This window comes from Panonychus citri, unplaced genomic scaffold, assembly GCF_014898815.1.
Source record: "Panonychus citri isolate SS breed McGregor unplaced genomic scaffold, ASM1489881v1 Contig00134, whole genome shotgun sequence".
In the NCBI taxonomy this organism is placed as follows: Eukaryota; Metazoa; Arthropoda; class Arachnida; order Trombidiformes; family Tetranychidae; genus Panonychus; species Panonychus citri.
In genome coordinates, this window is record NW_026515539.1 from 1,606,510 (window position 1) to 1,621,884 (window position 15,375).

Sequence of the window (15,375 nt, forward strand, 5' to 3'; positions counted from 1 at the left end):
ATCAACTCATTACTAAATAAATTTAATCTTTTTTTTATTAAACTTATCATCGTAATTAAATCAACATGTTGTCACGAAAATTGTTCAACTTTTTCTCTATTTCTTGATGTAAGGTTATCAAGAATCTACTAGATTGTTTGTGATTTAATTGCAATCTCATTCTATAATTTCATTAATAAATTACTCTTAATTCAACGTACATGTAACGCTAAACAGTAATCAAGAAAATAAAATTGAATCAAATGGTTCCCTCTATGAGAGTTCATTGTTACTTTTCAAGAGATTCAAGAGTTAGCCAGAAAGAAACATGATGAATTTGAACGATATTTTTATTAGAAATCCTTTTATTACTCATAATTTGATTTCTCTCAGAATTTTCTTGGACAATGAAATTAACTTTTTCAAGCTCATTGTTGATCATTTATTAGATCATTGAAAATACACCAGAAAAATGGACAGAATTTAAATTGTTCATAAAGTTAACTTGATAATAATAATGTTGTTTCTTTGTTTAATCAACCTAATTAAAGATCAATAGTTGATTAAAATTTGAACAGATTTCATCATTTGTTTTTCCTTTGATACTGTTTAGTGATTTAAATGTTTCCCATTGATTGTGTGAATTAATTTAGTTAGTGTTGTGTGTTTTTGTTGACAACAAGATTGAATTAACAATGAACAGACAAATTAATTGTTACAATTGGGTTTTAACTATGTGAAAATTGATAAAATATGATTTTATATGTAAATGAAATGTCATTGATTAGTGATAATTGTACAATCGTAGCTGATTATTTGAAATTAAGTTAAAATTGTAATTGGTTGATTATAGTTGAGCTTTTATATTGTCACTGATTCGCGTTGATTTGTCATGTTAGCTGATTGTTGTACGATCGTTTAAATTGTTTCAACGTTTAGATTAAATTGATGATTCTGATATTTTCTTGGCCTTTGGTAATGTTGCTTCATCTAATTGTAGAGCAAACAATTCGAGGACTTCGGCGAAATGTGATTGTTCAACATTCTGACCAATTAGATAAAGAAGGAACCAATCACCATAATTAAGTGATTCGATTAGAGTTGAATGTGCCTCAGGTTTCGCCCGACGACTGATCATTTGAAGTAAACGATGTCGACAGGGAGGATAGACGAAGGAAACAATTCGATGGATCACCGATAGAGCGGAAACTGCGGCCAAAAATATGAACCAAATCCAAAGGAAAAGATAAATTTTCTCATTGATAATATTCAACGGGAGAAGACAAAAGTTATCATATATTTGAATATCTCCTGAAGAACCGTAAACACGAAAGGTACATTTGGTCATTTTCGGGAAAACTTTGGTCATTGGATTGGTCTCCTCTGGATCACCAGAATAGGCCAATACTAGGGCACCATAATCGAGGAAATTACCGCCCAAAAATGTGTCCGTTATAATGATCTGAACAATCACATGGGTGAGATTTAGAATCTCACAAAAGAGAAACTTTTTAGCGTAATGGTCAAAGGTTCCTCTTCGAGATGACAGAAAATCGACCAAGAAACTTGAATGCTCTTTCTTTTTACTCTCTTGTAGAATAGTTTGATTTAGATTATTGATCAAACGGGCCACAATCCCGTTCTCCCAGGACTATCAAAGAAACAAAAAAAAGAATAGAGAATTAGAAGAAAAAAATTCGAAATCAAATCAAAATAATAAACACGAAGAAAAAAATTGAAATCGTAAGAATTTCTAATTTTATAAAGGCAAGACCCAAGTGAAGATTATCCAAAGGAAAATCTTGATCCACCTTAATCAACATTCATCCTGAAAAGATAATCTAATCTGAACTGAATAAAGTTGATATACTTTGAAAACCCATAGGATTATAATAAATGAAATGGTTAATCATTTTATAAGAGATGTAAACAATTAACTGATGAACATGACAGGGGTATCAACACGTGTTGGTGAATGTTAATCACGTTGATTATCAAAATTACGGCAAAAAATTAAGATAATTGTGAAAATATATGTGGAAATTTGTAAGAAGAAGATTAAATTAAGGATTAGCTCACCTTCCAGATTAGTCGAGTGACATAAAATGACATAGCCTGAAGAAATAGAACCCACCAAACCCATTGATAGTATTTATGGATCAACATGTCGGTTGCATCGACGGGAGTTTTTTCAATACCGGGAAGTGCGACCTCAGTTCCTGCCACTTTGGTCAATGCTCTTGGAAGGGTGAAAGTACCTTCGATCCAGCAATAGTTATTAATGATCGCCGAGTTGATGAAACTTTCACTCTTTATACAGGTAATTGGATCTCCAAAAAATTGGGTCGAAGTGACCACAGCACAAGCGACGAGTAACATGTTCACTGTCCATCGATAATGTAACTTGAACACCGTGTTGTCGATTGTTGTTGGTTTGATTTTACCCAGAAATTTAAGTTTGGTACCAAGAAGACCAATTAAAGCGCCAGTGGCCACCATTTTGTTTTAAACCAACGAACAATTAATTACTCCAGTAAATGTTATATTCTGTTGGCAAATCAATCAATCAAACGGTAAATTGTTTGAAAGAAAACAAATTTGTTTTGTTTCCTATCCAATTATTAGATAATAAGGATGTTATTTTAATTGTGATCTTTAATTGTTAATCATGTTTATGTTAACTTTTTTTTTAGTTTAACTTTATGTGCAATTTAAAATGATTGGAAAATTAATTGTTCATTAAAAAGATTATGTTTCAAGTTTCATATTTAACTTAAATTGTTTTGTTTTTAATTGTTATCAATTAACTAGTCTTCTAGTTTAATTGCTAATTGTTCAACTACAGAAAGGATCAGATTTTAATCCGACGCTAATTGGATTAATATAGTGTTTAAGTTATGGGAATCGAAACAATTAACAAAGTGAATCGGTTAATTTTGTCAGTTGAACTAAATCAACTTGAGATAAAAAAAATTAACATCAAGTTGAGACAATTAAGAATAACAATTTAGTGATTGATTGTTTTGATAAGTGATTTATTAATTTAGTTATAATAAGAAAAACATTCAACTTTAATCACTTGTATTATCCAGACAAATTTGATTCTAATTGTTAACATGATGATTTATGGGATTATAATTAGAAAGAGCCATTTGATTATAAAACTATTAGTTTTTAATTGTGTAAATTAGTAAATTGCAAATGAACCAAATCAATTGTGATCAATGTTTCAATACAAAATCTTTATCATTGTAACACTAATTAATCACTTGTAATTAACAATATGATTGAGATTGAAGATGCTGATGAAGGAAACAAATAAACGTTACAATTGATAACAATACATGGAAATCAATTAATTGTAATGAAAATCAATCAACAAGATCAAAGGTCAACAAGTTAATCAATCATCTTTATTATGATTAACCAGCAATCACTGATAAATTAGATTTCATTAAATCCCAATCATTTCAAATAAATATTCTGGTTGAAATTAATTTCTGACCATTGAAGTTAAACCAATTACCTTAATCACTATTAATCCAACTTGTTAATCCTTCACAATTAGAGCACAATTGAAGCACAACTTAACAATTAAATACGTAATTAAAGATTATATTTACACTGTAACATATCAATTTTTAATTGTTTCCGTTTTTCCGAAACCATTTTAAACCATAAGTTAAACAAGATCACAATTAAACCTAATCAATTCAATTTCCAACTGTAATCTAATTGTTGAGGAAAAAAAATCTACCAAGTAATTCAATACGTTACCTTTTAATTGTTACAGATTAATTTCCTTCTTGATTTGTATTCCGAAAAAAAAAATCACTAATTGAATTGAAAATTGAATGAAAAAGTTGATTTAAATTAATCCATGGGCAAAATATTAACCAATTAAATCACATAATCAACAAGGAATTAACTTTAATCAGTTGTATTAGTTTGGTGAATTAACTAAACGATTAGACATGAAAATAAAGCAAATTTAATTGTAGAGACGGTTAACTGATTGTTATTGGAAAACCAATTGAGACTCGTTGGTAATAATTGTTGATATAAACTGTGATTAAATTGTAATCTCTAGGTGTGGCTAATTAAGATTACCTTTTTTACCATTAGCGTGAGAAAATATTTAATTGTCTACCTTGTTGTGTAAATCCAATAAACGATTGTACGATAACAATTAACGATTTAGTGTTTAATTGTCAATTTTTTTAATTTTCTTTATAATTGAATATAAATTTTTTTGTTTCGTTTTTTTTTCAGGGAATTAACATCTTAATTGTTGCAGTTTTACATGATGATTACAATGTAATGAAGATGATGATGGATAGATGAGTGAGAGATGATGAGGAGTAGAAAAAAGGAGAGAAAGTTGAATAATTAATTAGGTTGATGTTGATTTTGTTTGACACAACATTAGTTTTTTTTCTGGTTAATTGTTTTTCGGGAACAAAATAATTAAGGAAGGTGAGAGAGAGAGAGAGAAAGATAAATAATAAGTAAATTATGAAAGAAAATATTAATATAATATATATAAAGCAGCAAAATCAAAGGTAAAGGGAGGAAAAGGATTGAATAGTTTTACGAGAAAAATAATTAATAACATCTAAATAAATCAAGCAAATCAAATAGATCAACCATAACATTATTAACCGTTATTGTGGTGATTAATTAACCTGAGAAAGGTATTGGAAGAGGGATGATGCAAAGGAAGAGGAAAAAGCGATTTGAACAATGAAAATATGAACTGGACGAATGTACATCAATAACCAGGCAATTAGTGATTAATTACGCATAAATATCAATGGTGATTAATTTCTGTTTTGGTAGTCAATTGATTCCTTAATGTTGAGAAAAGTTTTCAAAAGAAAAAGTTTACTGATTGCCGACAAGAATCCGAGATTTTCTTATTACCATAATAATTTTAATAGAATTTTTATCGATTGTAATGAACGAAAGTTATGACTCGTTAATCGTCATCGTCGAGAAAAATAATTTCAGGTTGACTGGTGGACGTTGAGGGTACAATCCTAGAATTCTGTTTATATATAGAGAGAGAAAATAGAACAACGTTAGAAAATTAAATTATAATGATTGTTAATTGTTCAACTCACATTTGAGTGCATATTACTTGGTAATGGTGTTGACTGCATGGGCATCGAGTCACCACAATTCATTTCGTTTGGTTTGAGAGAGAACATTCGACCTTCTATAGTTCGAAGATAACATTCATTCTTAGGACTACGAATAAACATAATATTCTGTCCTTGGGGTACTACGATTTGATCTCGCCCTGGACTGGGCGGTATAACCAACTGTTTATCACTTGGTAGTGTCTTCACTTCGTAACCATTTCGAACGAGCTGCTCAACGAAAGCATCCGGTGGTAAATTGTTGTACTGGTTTATAATACTATTACGACTCAATATGGGTGGGAATCTCAGGGTGAAATTAGTTTTGTTTGACGATGAAGATTGTTGCTGCTGTTGGTACAAAGGATTTTGTGAGGATTGTGGTTGTGGTTGTTGTTGATATACTGTATTCTGAGGAGTTTGTTGAACATGCTGATACATTGGATTAAGTTGTTGCTGTTGTTGCTGTTGAAGAAGTTGATTTTGTTGAAAGTATTGATGACCAGTGAGATTTCGTGATTGAACGAGACTATTGTTCCACACTGAATTCGTGAATGGAGTATAAGTTCCAGGTTTTAATGCTGATGGAGGAAGCATTCCCACCGAAGGATATTTTGAGGGACGACCTAAAGATGGTTTTTGGGGAGTCATCATTCTAATAGATGGAATATTGATACCAGCTAAATCAATTTGAGGACCAGCTATTTGTACATTTGGAAAAGTATTATTGTTAGTATTGGTCATAGCTGCAGTCATAGATGCGAGGTAATTAGAGTGTTTAGCTCCGTTAACACTTGATTTACTCATTTCGTGTTTCTGTCTCATGTACATATCCTCGGCAGCTTTTTTCTCTTCATAGGATAATTTGGATTCCTTATGATCTAATAGTAGAGATTCGTGTTCAAAAGGAGGTTTTGACAAACAGTAGCTCAAGTTTTTACAAATGTGACGGATAAGGTCATCCTCATAAGCATCGCATTCATCCTGAGTATAATGTTTCACTTCGGATAAATTAATTGAATCAAGATCTTCCATTAGAGAGTCTATCTCACGGCGAGTGAAATTGGTTTCCGGGTTAAGTTCATCAACAACTCGACAGGAAACTTCTTGTTTGGTTATTTGTCGATCGTAAATTCTTTTTTCTAACGATTCATCACAGATTAATCGATAAATGAAGCATTCTTTTTGTTGACCATAACGATAGATACGACAAGCAGCTTGAGCATCATGACATGGATTCCAGGAGGCATCGAAGACAATTATCCGATTGGCACCGATAAGATTAATACCTAAACATCCAGCACGAGTTGATAATAAGAAAAGGTGAACATTCTTATTCTTGTTGAAAGTGTTGATCAATTTTTCTCTCTCAGATGAACTTGTTGAACCATCGATTCTGAAATAATTTGCTCCTTTGCACCATTTTTCTGGCTCATCGTCATCAGAATCAGAACCACTATCATTGTCCTTTCTTACTTTGGGAACTTTTCTTTGTGATAAAAATTTCTCAATTATATCTAATGTGAATAGTGAATGACTAAAGACCAGAAGTTTATCGCCTTTGAGGAGAGTTTGTTCAACCATCTCGAAAAAAAGTAACATTTTAAGGCCATTTTGTAACAGTCCAGGCTTATAATTGGCGACAAGAGGCTCGGCCCAAGTGTAATCCATCATTCTATTGGGATATTGACCAGGTAAAGAGGGAACAGTTACAGATGATGATGATGGGCCATCCAATTGATTTGTATAGTCACCTATTAGGGAAGAAATATCTTGAGTACCACCCCAATCATTTGATTGGAAATTACTATATGAGTTACTATTACTACTACAGGGTTGTTTTAAATTATAAGTATGGTTACTGTCAGAACCCTCAATGTCTTCAGATTTTGGATTTATATTGTTAGTGGGATCGGGAGCTAGATTGCTACCATTATTATTTAAGGATGACAGACTACTGTTGTTACTATAGTTGTTAGTATTTTTAGAGGAAAATGAATTGAAAAATGTTGAATTGGAGTTGGAATTAGAGCTAAGATTTTGTTGATATGAGTTTGAAGAGCGAGATTGATTGTTAACAGAGTTGTTGGATGTTCTATAAACAGTGAATGATGGGTTTTTGGATCCACCGTTAATACCTTCGAGATAATCATTGCTGGCTGAGGTGAACACATCGGATGCCTGGAACGCTGAACCATTTTTATTTCCTACATTTTTGGGCTTTTCTTTGCTAACGGAACTCGAATCATCTTCATCATCACTATAATTTATTGGCAAATTTTTACTAGCTCGTTTATTGGTCTTAACGGCTTTTCCTTTCTTCTTATTTGGGGCTTTTTTAACTGCTTTTGTTTTCTCTCCTCCGAGATCAATGTCAAGATCGTCAAAATTTTGACCTTCTTTAACAATTTTATACAATATATCAGGATGATTCCAAACCTACAAAATTAATAAACACAAAATAAAACAATTAATCTAATGAAACAATTCAAGATTGAACAAAAAGGACATTATCGATAACCCTTACCTTACAAAATACTGAGAAGAGCATAATTGGATTAAGTCGATGAGCATTGTCTTTATCAGATTTAATTCGTTCAAGAAAGGCAAGCATCAATTCTTGTTGAATTGGAGTCATCCGAACAAGAATTACATGTTCATGTTTTCTTGGTAAAGATTTGGTGAGAATTGAGTGACTACGTCTAAAGGGTCAAGAATAAATTATAATTAATATAAAATTCGATTAATAAAATTAAAAGTTTCATACCTTTGGACAAAACCTCGAAGTAGCTTATGTAATACATGGGCACGTTGTTTCATTACCCGTTTATCTTCCGCTGTACTGTCCGCACACTGACCGTTACTGATTGGCCTTTCAAACATGTTACAAAATTCTTGTTTGGTACCGAGAAAATTGGGCCTGACAAAGTCAACCATGCACCAATATTCAATGAGATTATTTTGTAAGGGATAACCAGTTAAAACCACTCGTCTTCGGGTTCGGATGTTTTTCAATGCCAACGAGGTGGCGGCATTACAATTTTTTATCCTATGGCCTTCATCACATATAACAAGATCTGGTCCAGGGTCAACTAATGCTTCTTGCAATTGGCGCATATAATTGTCGTAAACTTCTTGGGGTAAATCTTCAATTTCTTTAGTTTTAGCTTTCGTTTTACCTCGAGCAGTTTTACCATCGGTAGTTAATAATCGGTACATTTCATAACCAATTAACAAAACTCCACCGGCTTTCCTCCATGCAACTATAATTAAAAGTAGATAAACAAGTTTAAAGATCAATAGGCAAGTAAATTAACTCAACTGAAAGAAGGGAGCAAATTAAGGGAAAAGTTTGTATTGTAGTCAAGGTAATTAGATTTATAATACTTACGAATTTCTTTGGCTCTAGAAGTAAGTGTTTTACACTCATTTAACATAAATACATCGAATTGGCGAAATTTAATCGCATCTGAATCAAGCTTGAAGGCAGAAACTTTTTTTGAAGGTAACCACATATCAAATTCACTCATCCAATTTTGAAGAGTATTAATGGGCACAATACACAGAACATGTTTGGACTGAGTATGGGTTAGGTAAATGTCGATGAACGAGATTAATTGTAGTGTTTTACCAAGACCCATACTATGAGCTAGAATACAACCTATTCCATCAGAAGTTCGGTGTCTCCGAAGACTATCAATTATGTTATCATACAAAAAACGGATTCCACCAATTTGATGAGGTTTAACGGCTTTACCCAGTTGAGAAGCCAAGTAGATGGGTTCCTCTTCAGCGGGATGACCAACATTGACCAAAACTCGACCTTCCTCATCTGGTTGGTTGAATCTATCATCAGTATGAGCACCATCGTTGTTGGTGTCAATATATTCAACATCTTCACCTCCTTGTTTTCTTCTTCTGTGCGAATCTCTCTTGGCAGATCTGCCACCACTGCTACTACAAACACTTATGGTACTATTATTATAATCATTTGGAGGGAATTGATCATCATCACTGAAGGAATCATCTCCTGATGCTATTTCGATTACATCAGCATCAGATCCATTGTTTTTCAAGCCATACCCTGAATGGCAAGGGGTAATTTCTTCATCACTGCTTAAAATCATCACATCTTCTTGACTATTTTGTAATAAATGTTGATTTTGTTGTTTCATCAGGGCAGCTCTTTCCTCTACTCTTCTTAATCTTTCCGCTTCCTCTGCTTGAGCTTTAAGGGTTTTCGCATTAACATCACCGTCTGAGATTATCTTCTTAATGTTTTTTCTCATCATGTACCTTTTAGACTTTTTGTTTTTTTCATCTTTGCCGGGAGATTTGTCGGATTTCCTCTTGACTCCCTTACGTTTACGTTTACCTTTTCCATTATCAGATTGACCCTTTTTGTCTTTAACATCATTCTCGGATGATTCATTAGACTTTGATGTTGTTTTTTGGCGAGTTTTTCGTTTTTTGTCTTCACTCTTTAACTGGACATCACCAGATGTTTCAATTGTTTCACTTAATTTGTCTTCCTCATCTCCATTCTCTTTAGCTTCAGCTTCATTATCTGACGATTCTTTTTCTTCTTCCTCCTCTTCTTCTTGTCCATCATAATCCTCACCATCTTCTCCATCTCCCTCGTCTTCTCCTTCTTCTTTTTCTTCATTATCTTCGTCATCGTCTTCGCCATCATCTTCATCACTGTTCTCAGAATCTTTGTCTTCATTCTCCAAATCTTTTTCCCCATTTTTATTATCCTCTTGTTCAATATCTTCGTCAGGATCTGAGGCACCATCAGGTCCACAGTGGGCCTTAGAAAGAGGATAAGGAGTTTCCATACACATATCAAAAAAACTGTTTTGCTCCTCAGTTATGAAAGATTGAGCGGGCTCTTCAGGGGGAGAGGCATCCCCATAATTACCAGAGTAACCAAAAATTCCTAATTCACCACTATCCATGGGTTTATCCAATAGTTGATCCAACAATGGGTTACTCTTGGACTTTTGATTGATTTGAGATGAAGACAAAGGTGACTGACCATCATCATTAAGCATAGCTTCAAAATCTAATCTAGACAAATCGCTAGAAAAATTTTCTTGACTAATGTTATCCTCATTATGTTTAGAATTACCATTGTAAACATTAGTTGTTGTAGTTGTTGGTCCCATTAATTTTGTAGATTCAAGTAATGAAGAATCTGTTATCTCCGATGTAAAATCCATAATTTATCAATAATATTACCAAGCAAGTAGTAACCAACAGATATCATTACCATCGGGTTTACAGCAAGAGGTAAATAAACACAACCATCAAGCAGTTAATCAACTGGTTATTTATAAATTAACAGAGAAGATGAAAATGAAAACAACAGAGTTTACAACCAACCACAATAGTGATGTTGTAGTTGTAAGCAAGTGTAAAGTAGTCTAAAGGTGATAACACATTATGAAAGCACAGTTATAATTAGATCACTGAAAGAAAATCAATCCTGATTCACAGAGGTTTATGTTAGTGCAATGATCGAGTGAAATGAGATTGAATAGAAGAAGAAAAAACCAACAAAGAGAAAAAAATAGAACTGATTTATCAAAGAGAAAAACTGAAAGATTACAATCCAATAGAAAATATTGATAAATGAAAGAGATTGACTGATGCAAGATTATCTCGAGAAGATGAAGGTAAAGGTGGAACCATGAGTAATCCTGAAGACCTTTAACTTTCCAATGGAAGTAAATAGAAAAGCTTCAATTTTATAACTTAAAGATAATCACAATAGAAAAGGAGAGAAAATTAATTTAACAATAAATTAATTACATGAACAAATTGTATAGATTTTTGGGAAGAAAAAAAGAAAACAAATAAAAAAGAGAATCTGATTTTCGTTTGTCAGAATCTCGGTAGAGAATAAAAAAGAAAGAGAAAAGAAAGAAAAAAGAAAAACAACCAATCAGAATGAGAGAGAAAATTCAACACAAAGTTAAGCGGTTAATACAAATTCTTATACATTCTCTCTGATTGTTAACTACAATTAAGAATTTTTTTATTAGTTTGATTAATTATTCTCTATATATAATCTAATGTATAATGTAACTAATTTTAGAAAGAAATTTAAATTGAGAGATTAAGTGTTGTTGCTTTTTCTTTTTCTCTTTGATTATCATTGAAATGTAATCAGATATGAAGATTTAATTTCACAATTAACGATGTTTATTGATTTATCGGTTTTCTAATTGTTGGTTATTCAAGTTACTTCTTAATCGTTTTTTAATTGAGTTTAAACATCGGATCAATTTCATAGTTATTTTAAGATGAATTAGCTACAAATTGATGAGTGTTAATGATCTTAGTTAATTGTTAATTGTTATTCACAATCTTATGAGTTTTGTTTAATTTTTACTTCTCTAAGATTTAATTAACAACCGAGATGAGTTTGTCTTTAATCGCAATTTATTTAATGAACAGAAATTCAATCGATTCTTTATCGAGGTTTTCAAGTTCGTAGAACTTTTATTTTTGTTTGAAATTGAAAATTTTTTCTGAAATTAGATAGAAATGGAAAATTAAATGATTTATATTAATTGTTTCAACTGATTTCCTTTAATATTTTTCAGTTATTTCTGAGATTTTCAATGATAATTGTGAATTTAGATACATTGAAATCATTTTCTTGTTTTATTATTTGAATGTTTTTCTTTGCAAAGACAATTTACTTTTTTTATATCAATTTTATCAATCATCAGGAAAGACAAATAGGTAAAGAATTAAACATTTCATTCTGCAATTCGACAAATTGTTTGGATAATCAGAGTTACTTTTCTCGGAATAGATTTTAGTTTTTGTTTCCATATTTGTTTTCTTGGTGAGAAAAAGTAAAAATGATTTGTGATAGAAATTATTTTGTTATGAAGAGTTTGAATGAAAGTGTTTGACTTTTTGAAAGTGTGATAGAGAAAGAAGGAGAAAGGGGATAAATAACAAAATTTTGCAATTTAGATACATAGGTTATGCTAAATAATAAAGATCATAATAGTATAATAATAATAGAAATTAGAGTGTTGTGGTTATAACAATAGTGTTTTCAAAGGTCTGAGTCACTTTCTGTCATATCCATTGATTCCCAGGGTGATCCGTTTACAGAATCATCAGGATCTGAATCGGTGGCTGGAACTAATAAACTACCATCACCACTTTCATCATCATCATCATCTTCCTCTTCTTCATCGTCATCATCATCATCATCATCTTCATCTTCTTCTTCTTCTTCGTCCTCCTCTTCTTCTTCCTCTTCTTCTTCTTCCTCTTCACTTTCAATTCCGTGATCAAATTCTTGTTCTTCATCATCATCTTCTTCTTCTTCTTCCTCATCTTCTTCATCATCTTCATCTTCTTCTTCCTGGCCACTAAGGTCTACGGTGTAAATTGAATTATCATTATCAAAATTTCTGCTGTAATCAATGGATTCGGTAAAGCTGTTCCCATCACTGTCTATAATGATGGGTGAGTTTTGTCCAGATGATTGCCAACTATGATCAACCTCCCATGAAGAAACACTTGAATCATGATCAAAATTATAATTTTCTCCAATACCATCACCACCAAGGCCATAAATATCACTTTCATCAGTTGTATATTCAGCATCCTCAGTATCATCATTATCCTCGTATTCTTCATTGTCATCATCTGAACCACTAGTATCTTGATCATCGTATTCCTCAATATCATAACCATAGGGATCATGACGAAAGATGGGACTGAAAATGTGTTCTTGATCCATGTCAGAGTCAAAATCAAGATCAGAGTCTGATTGAAAAGTACCATTGGCAGGAAGCGCTGAGGAATATGATGGTATGTACGAGTCCGAGTCACTATAAGAATCTGACCGATCAACATACTCGGCTAAATTTCTCCAATCATTTCCTAAATTCATAATTATACGGTCACGTCGACCTACAGAAAAGACAATAATAAATATTAGAAGATCAAATATGAAAGAGTAAAGAGTAAAATAGAATAAATAAAATACTTACTTCCATCATTTCTAGAAAATCTATTAGGTTCAATGGAAATGGGCCGATCTTTAATCACATCGGATCTCCTCTTTTTTGAGTCTTCATCCATGGTGGAAACAACCTTATCAATCACATTTTCTAACACATTCTGAGGTGATTTGTCCAAGATCATATTCCGACAAATGGGACACCTATGAGCCTTTTTACGCCATTGTTCAATGCAAAAGGAGCAAAAAATATGAGAACATGATAAAGCGACCGGTTTGATGTACAGTTCATGACAAATGGCACACATTAATTCATTTTCAAAAAGGTCTTCCAATTTGGATGTACCAAAGAAACCAACATCATTTTTGGTGGTCACGTTGTCCTTTGAGGCATCCGAACAGATTATCGCTGTATTATTGATACCAGAACATGAGGCACCCTCATTGATACGTAAATCTTTAGATGTTGAAGGCTTGGAAGGTGTTGCTGTTCCGGTTTTCTTTGAATTTCCGACGTTATTGGTTCCAATTGTCATTGGAATTGGTACATTATTGGCCAATGATTTTGAGGTTTGTCCTTGTACCTGAGGGGAATTGTCAGCTAAAGCTGCCATTCTTTTATTCTGTTTATTGTTCTTATTCTTATTACTACTATTTGGAACAGATGATGTACCTGCAAGAAGATTTGTAGTAAATGAAGACTGTGAACATGAATTATTATTATTATTTGAGCTTGAATGTGATGTTGAAGCTTGAGGTTGTTGTTGATGAGGTTGAGACACTATTGGTGTTGTGGTAGCAGTTACTGAAGATTTTGCATTGACATTTTGGTTTCGAGTAAGATTTTCTTTTATCTGATCATTTTCTTTTCTTAAACGATGAAATTCCTTCTCCATGTCTTTCATTTTTTTCTCCTCATCTCGACGCTTTTTCTCCTCGTCTTTTGCTTTCTTTTCACTAACTCGTAATTGTCTCTTCTTGGTGGACAATGCAGTCTTCAACTCTGTCATTTTGGTGGACATTAAATTACACCTCATCTCTTGAAGTCGCAACTTCCTTTTTAACCGTTTAGAAGCATCCTTATTCTGAAGGTGTGGAGTATTATTATTATTATTATTACCATTGTTACATTGTTGTGAACTATCCGGACTATTGATCAGGCTTGAATTATGGTTACTTGTGTGATTTGGTTGTTGGTGGTGATTATTGGTGAGATGTCGGTGATGGTGATGGTGATTATTGTTACTTTTGACACTGGATTTAGGCATTGTTACAATTTCCAAGAGTAGTTTCACTCAACAGGTAAAAAGCTAAAAGAAAATGAACAAAAACCGAAAAATGATAAAACCACTTGAATAGGAAACAAAGGAAAACAATCGATGAAATTGATGAATAAATTAGTAGTTTAAGAAAAAGTAGTGAGACCACTTAAACAAATGAGTTGAACTAGTGAGAATAACTAACGATTAATGTTGCAATTAATCAGAATGTAATATAAAGGTGAGTTAATTAAAATTTTACTCACACACAATTAATGTCCGAATGTGTTAAACAGATCAGATATTCACAAAACCGATATTCTATCTTTCAACCCGGAGAATAAAACAATTTGAAATAATTTATTTTTCCACGCCAAATATGAAGGAGAGAAAATGATTCTTCAAGAATTAACCATTTAAATTGTTTCACGGAAAATCTTAGATTAGTTAACAAAAGTAAAGAGAGATAATTAATCGAAACGCAATTAACAAAGAGAATAGAAAATTAATTAAAAATATCGATACATTTAGAGAACGATATCAAGTAGTTGGAGAAAATATCGATACTTAAATAGTTAGAAATCGAATTCATAGATGGCAGCATACAAATGGAAAAAGAATTTTTTTTTTACTGATTAACAACAATTAACAGATTCCATCAAGTTAATTACTGTTATCAACTGTAAATATGATTGAAAGTTTTTGTTAACCTATGGAACCGTTGGTTGCATTGATAAATATGGAAAATCTATCACTTTTCGAACGAACTTTACTTTGAAGCAAATTCGACAAAAAAAAAGATCACCGATCGATCGATGATGATTAGAATTTGTTATAAGCTCGAGGATAAGGAATTCTAATTGATCTTTTGATCTTTTCACTTCTTCCCTTTGAGCTAATCAACTTTTTCTTCCTTCTTCTCGATTGATGTTTTCAAATCTAATCTCTAATTTGTAATAATTTTCCTCAATAACAAAAATAGTTTCTAATCTTGGATAGT

The 15,375-nt window shown here is 32.1% G+C and overlaps 3 protein-coding genes across 7 annotated transcripts; all 3 read right to left on the reverse strand.

The window, feature by feature from the left end:
- Positions 1–479: 479 nt before the first annotated feature.
- Positions 480–3,971, reverse strand: LOC128391379 (innexin inx2-like). Of its 2 annotated transcripts, none has more exons than XM_053351252.1 (3): positions 3,757–3,971; positions 2,059–2,526; positions 480–1,630 (listed from the first exon to the last, which is right to left on the reverse strand). In XM_053351252.1, exons 2-3 carry the CDS (start codon positions 2,476–2,478, stop codon positions 920–922), a joined length of 1,131 nt encoding a protein of 376 aa, XP_053207227.1. In that variant the 5' UTR covers positions 2,479–2,526; positions 3,757–3,971; the 3' UTR covers positions 480–919. The 2 variants fall into 2 exon arrangements, with proteins under 2 accessions (XP_053207227.1, XP_053207229.1); XM_053351254.1 differs by lacking the exon at positions 3,757–3,971 and adding an exon at positions 3,506–3,699.
- A 183-nt stretch (positions 3,972–4,154) lies between these two features.
- Positions 4,155–11,002, reverse strand: LOC128391375 (helicase ARIP4-like). Of its 2 annotated transcripts, none has more exons than XM_053351247.1 (6): positions 8,512–11,002; positions 7,888–8,383; positions 7,648–7,822; positions 7,259–7,559; positions 5,103–6,874; positions 4,155–5,026 (listed from the first exon to the last, which is right to left on the reverse strand). In XM_053351247.1, the coding sequence occupies exons 1-6, from the start codon at positions 10,340–10,342 to the stop codon at positions 4,958–4,960; spliced, it is 4,644 nt and encodes a 1,547-aa protein (XP_053207222.1). In that variant the 5' UTR covers positions 10,343–11,002; the 3' UTR covers positions 4,155–4,957. The 2 variants fall into 2 exon arrangements, with proteins under 2 accessions (XP_053207222.1, XP_053207221.1); XM_053351246.1 differs by having other exon boundaries at positions 5,103–6,892.
- A 767-nt stretch (positions 11,003–11,769) lies between these two features.
- On the reverse strand, positions 11,770–14,833 carry LOC128391376 (protein PFC0760c-like). 3 transcript variants are annotated; one of them, XM_053351249.1, is made up of 3 exons: positions 14,642–14,833; positions 13,148–14,426; positions 11,770–13,067 (listed from the first exon to the last, which is right to left on the reverse strand). In XM_053351249.1, exons 2-3 carry the CDS (start codon positions 14,382–14,384, stop codon positions 12,199–12,201), a joined length of 2,106 nt encoding a protein of 701 aa, XP_053207224.1. In that variant the 5' UTR covers positions 14,385–14,426; positions 14,642–14,833; the 3' UTR covers positions 11,770–12,198. The 3 variants fall into 3 exon arrangements, with proteins under 3 accessions (XP_053207224.1, XP_053207225.1, XP_053207223.1); XM_053351250.1 differs by lacking the exon at positions 14,642–14,833 and having other exon boundaries at positions 11,770–13,037; positions 13,148–14,632; XM_053351248.1 differs by lacking the exon at positions 14,642–14,833 and having other exon boundaries at positions 13,148–14,631.
- Positions 14,834–15,375: the final 542 nt, after the last annotated feature.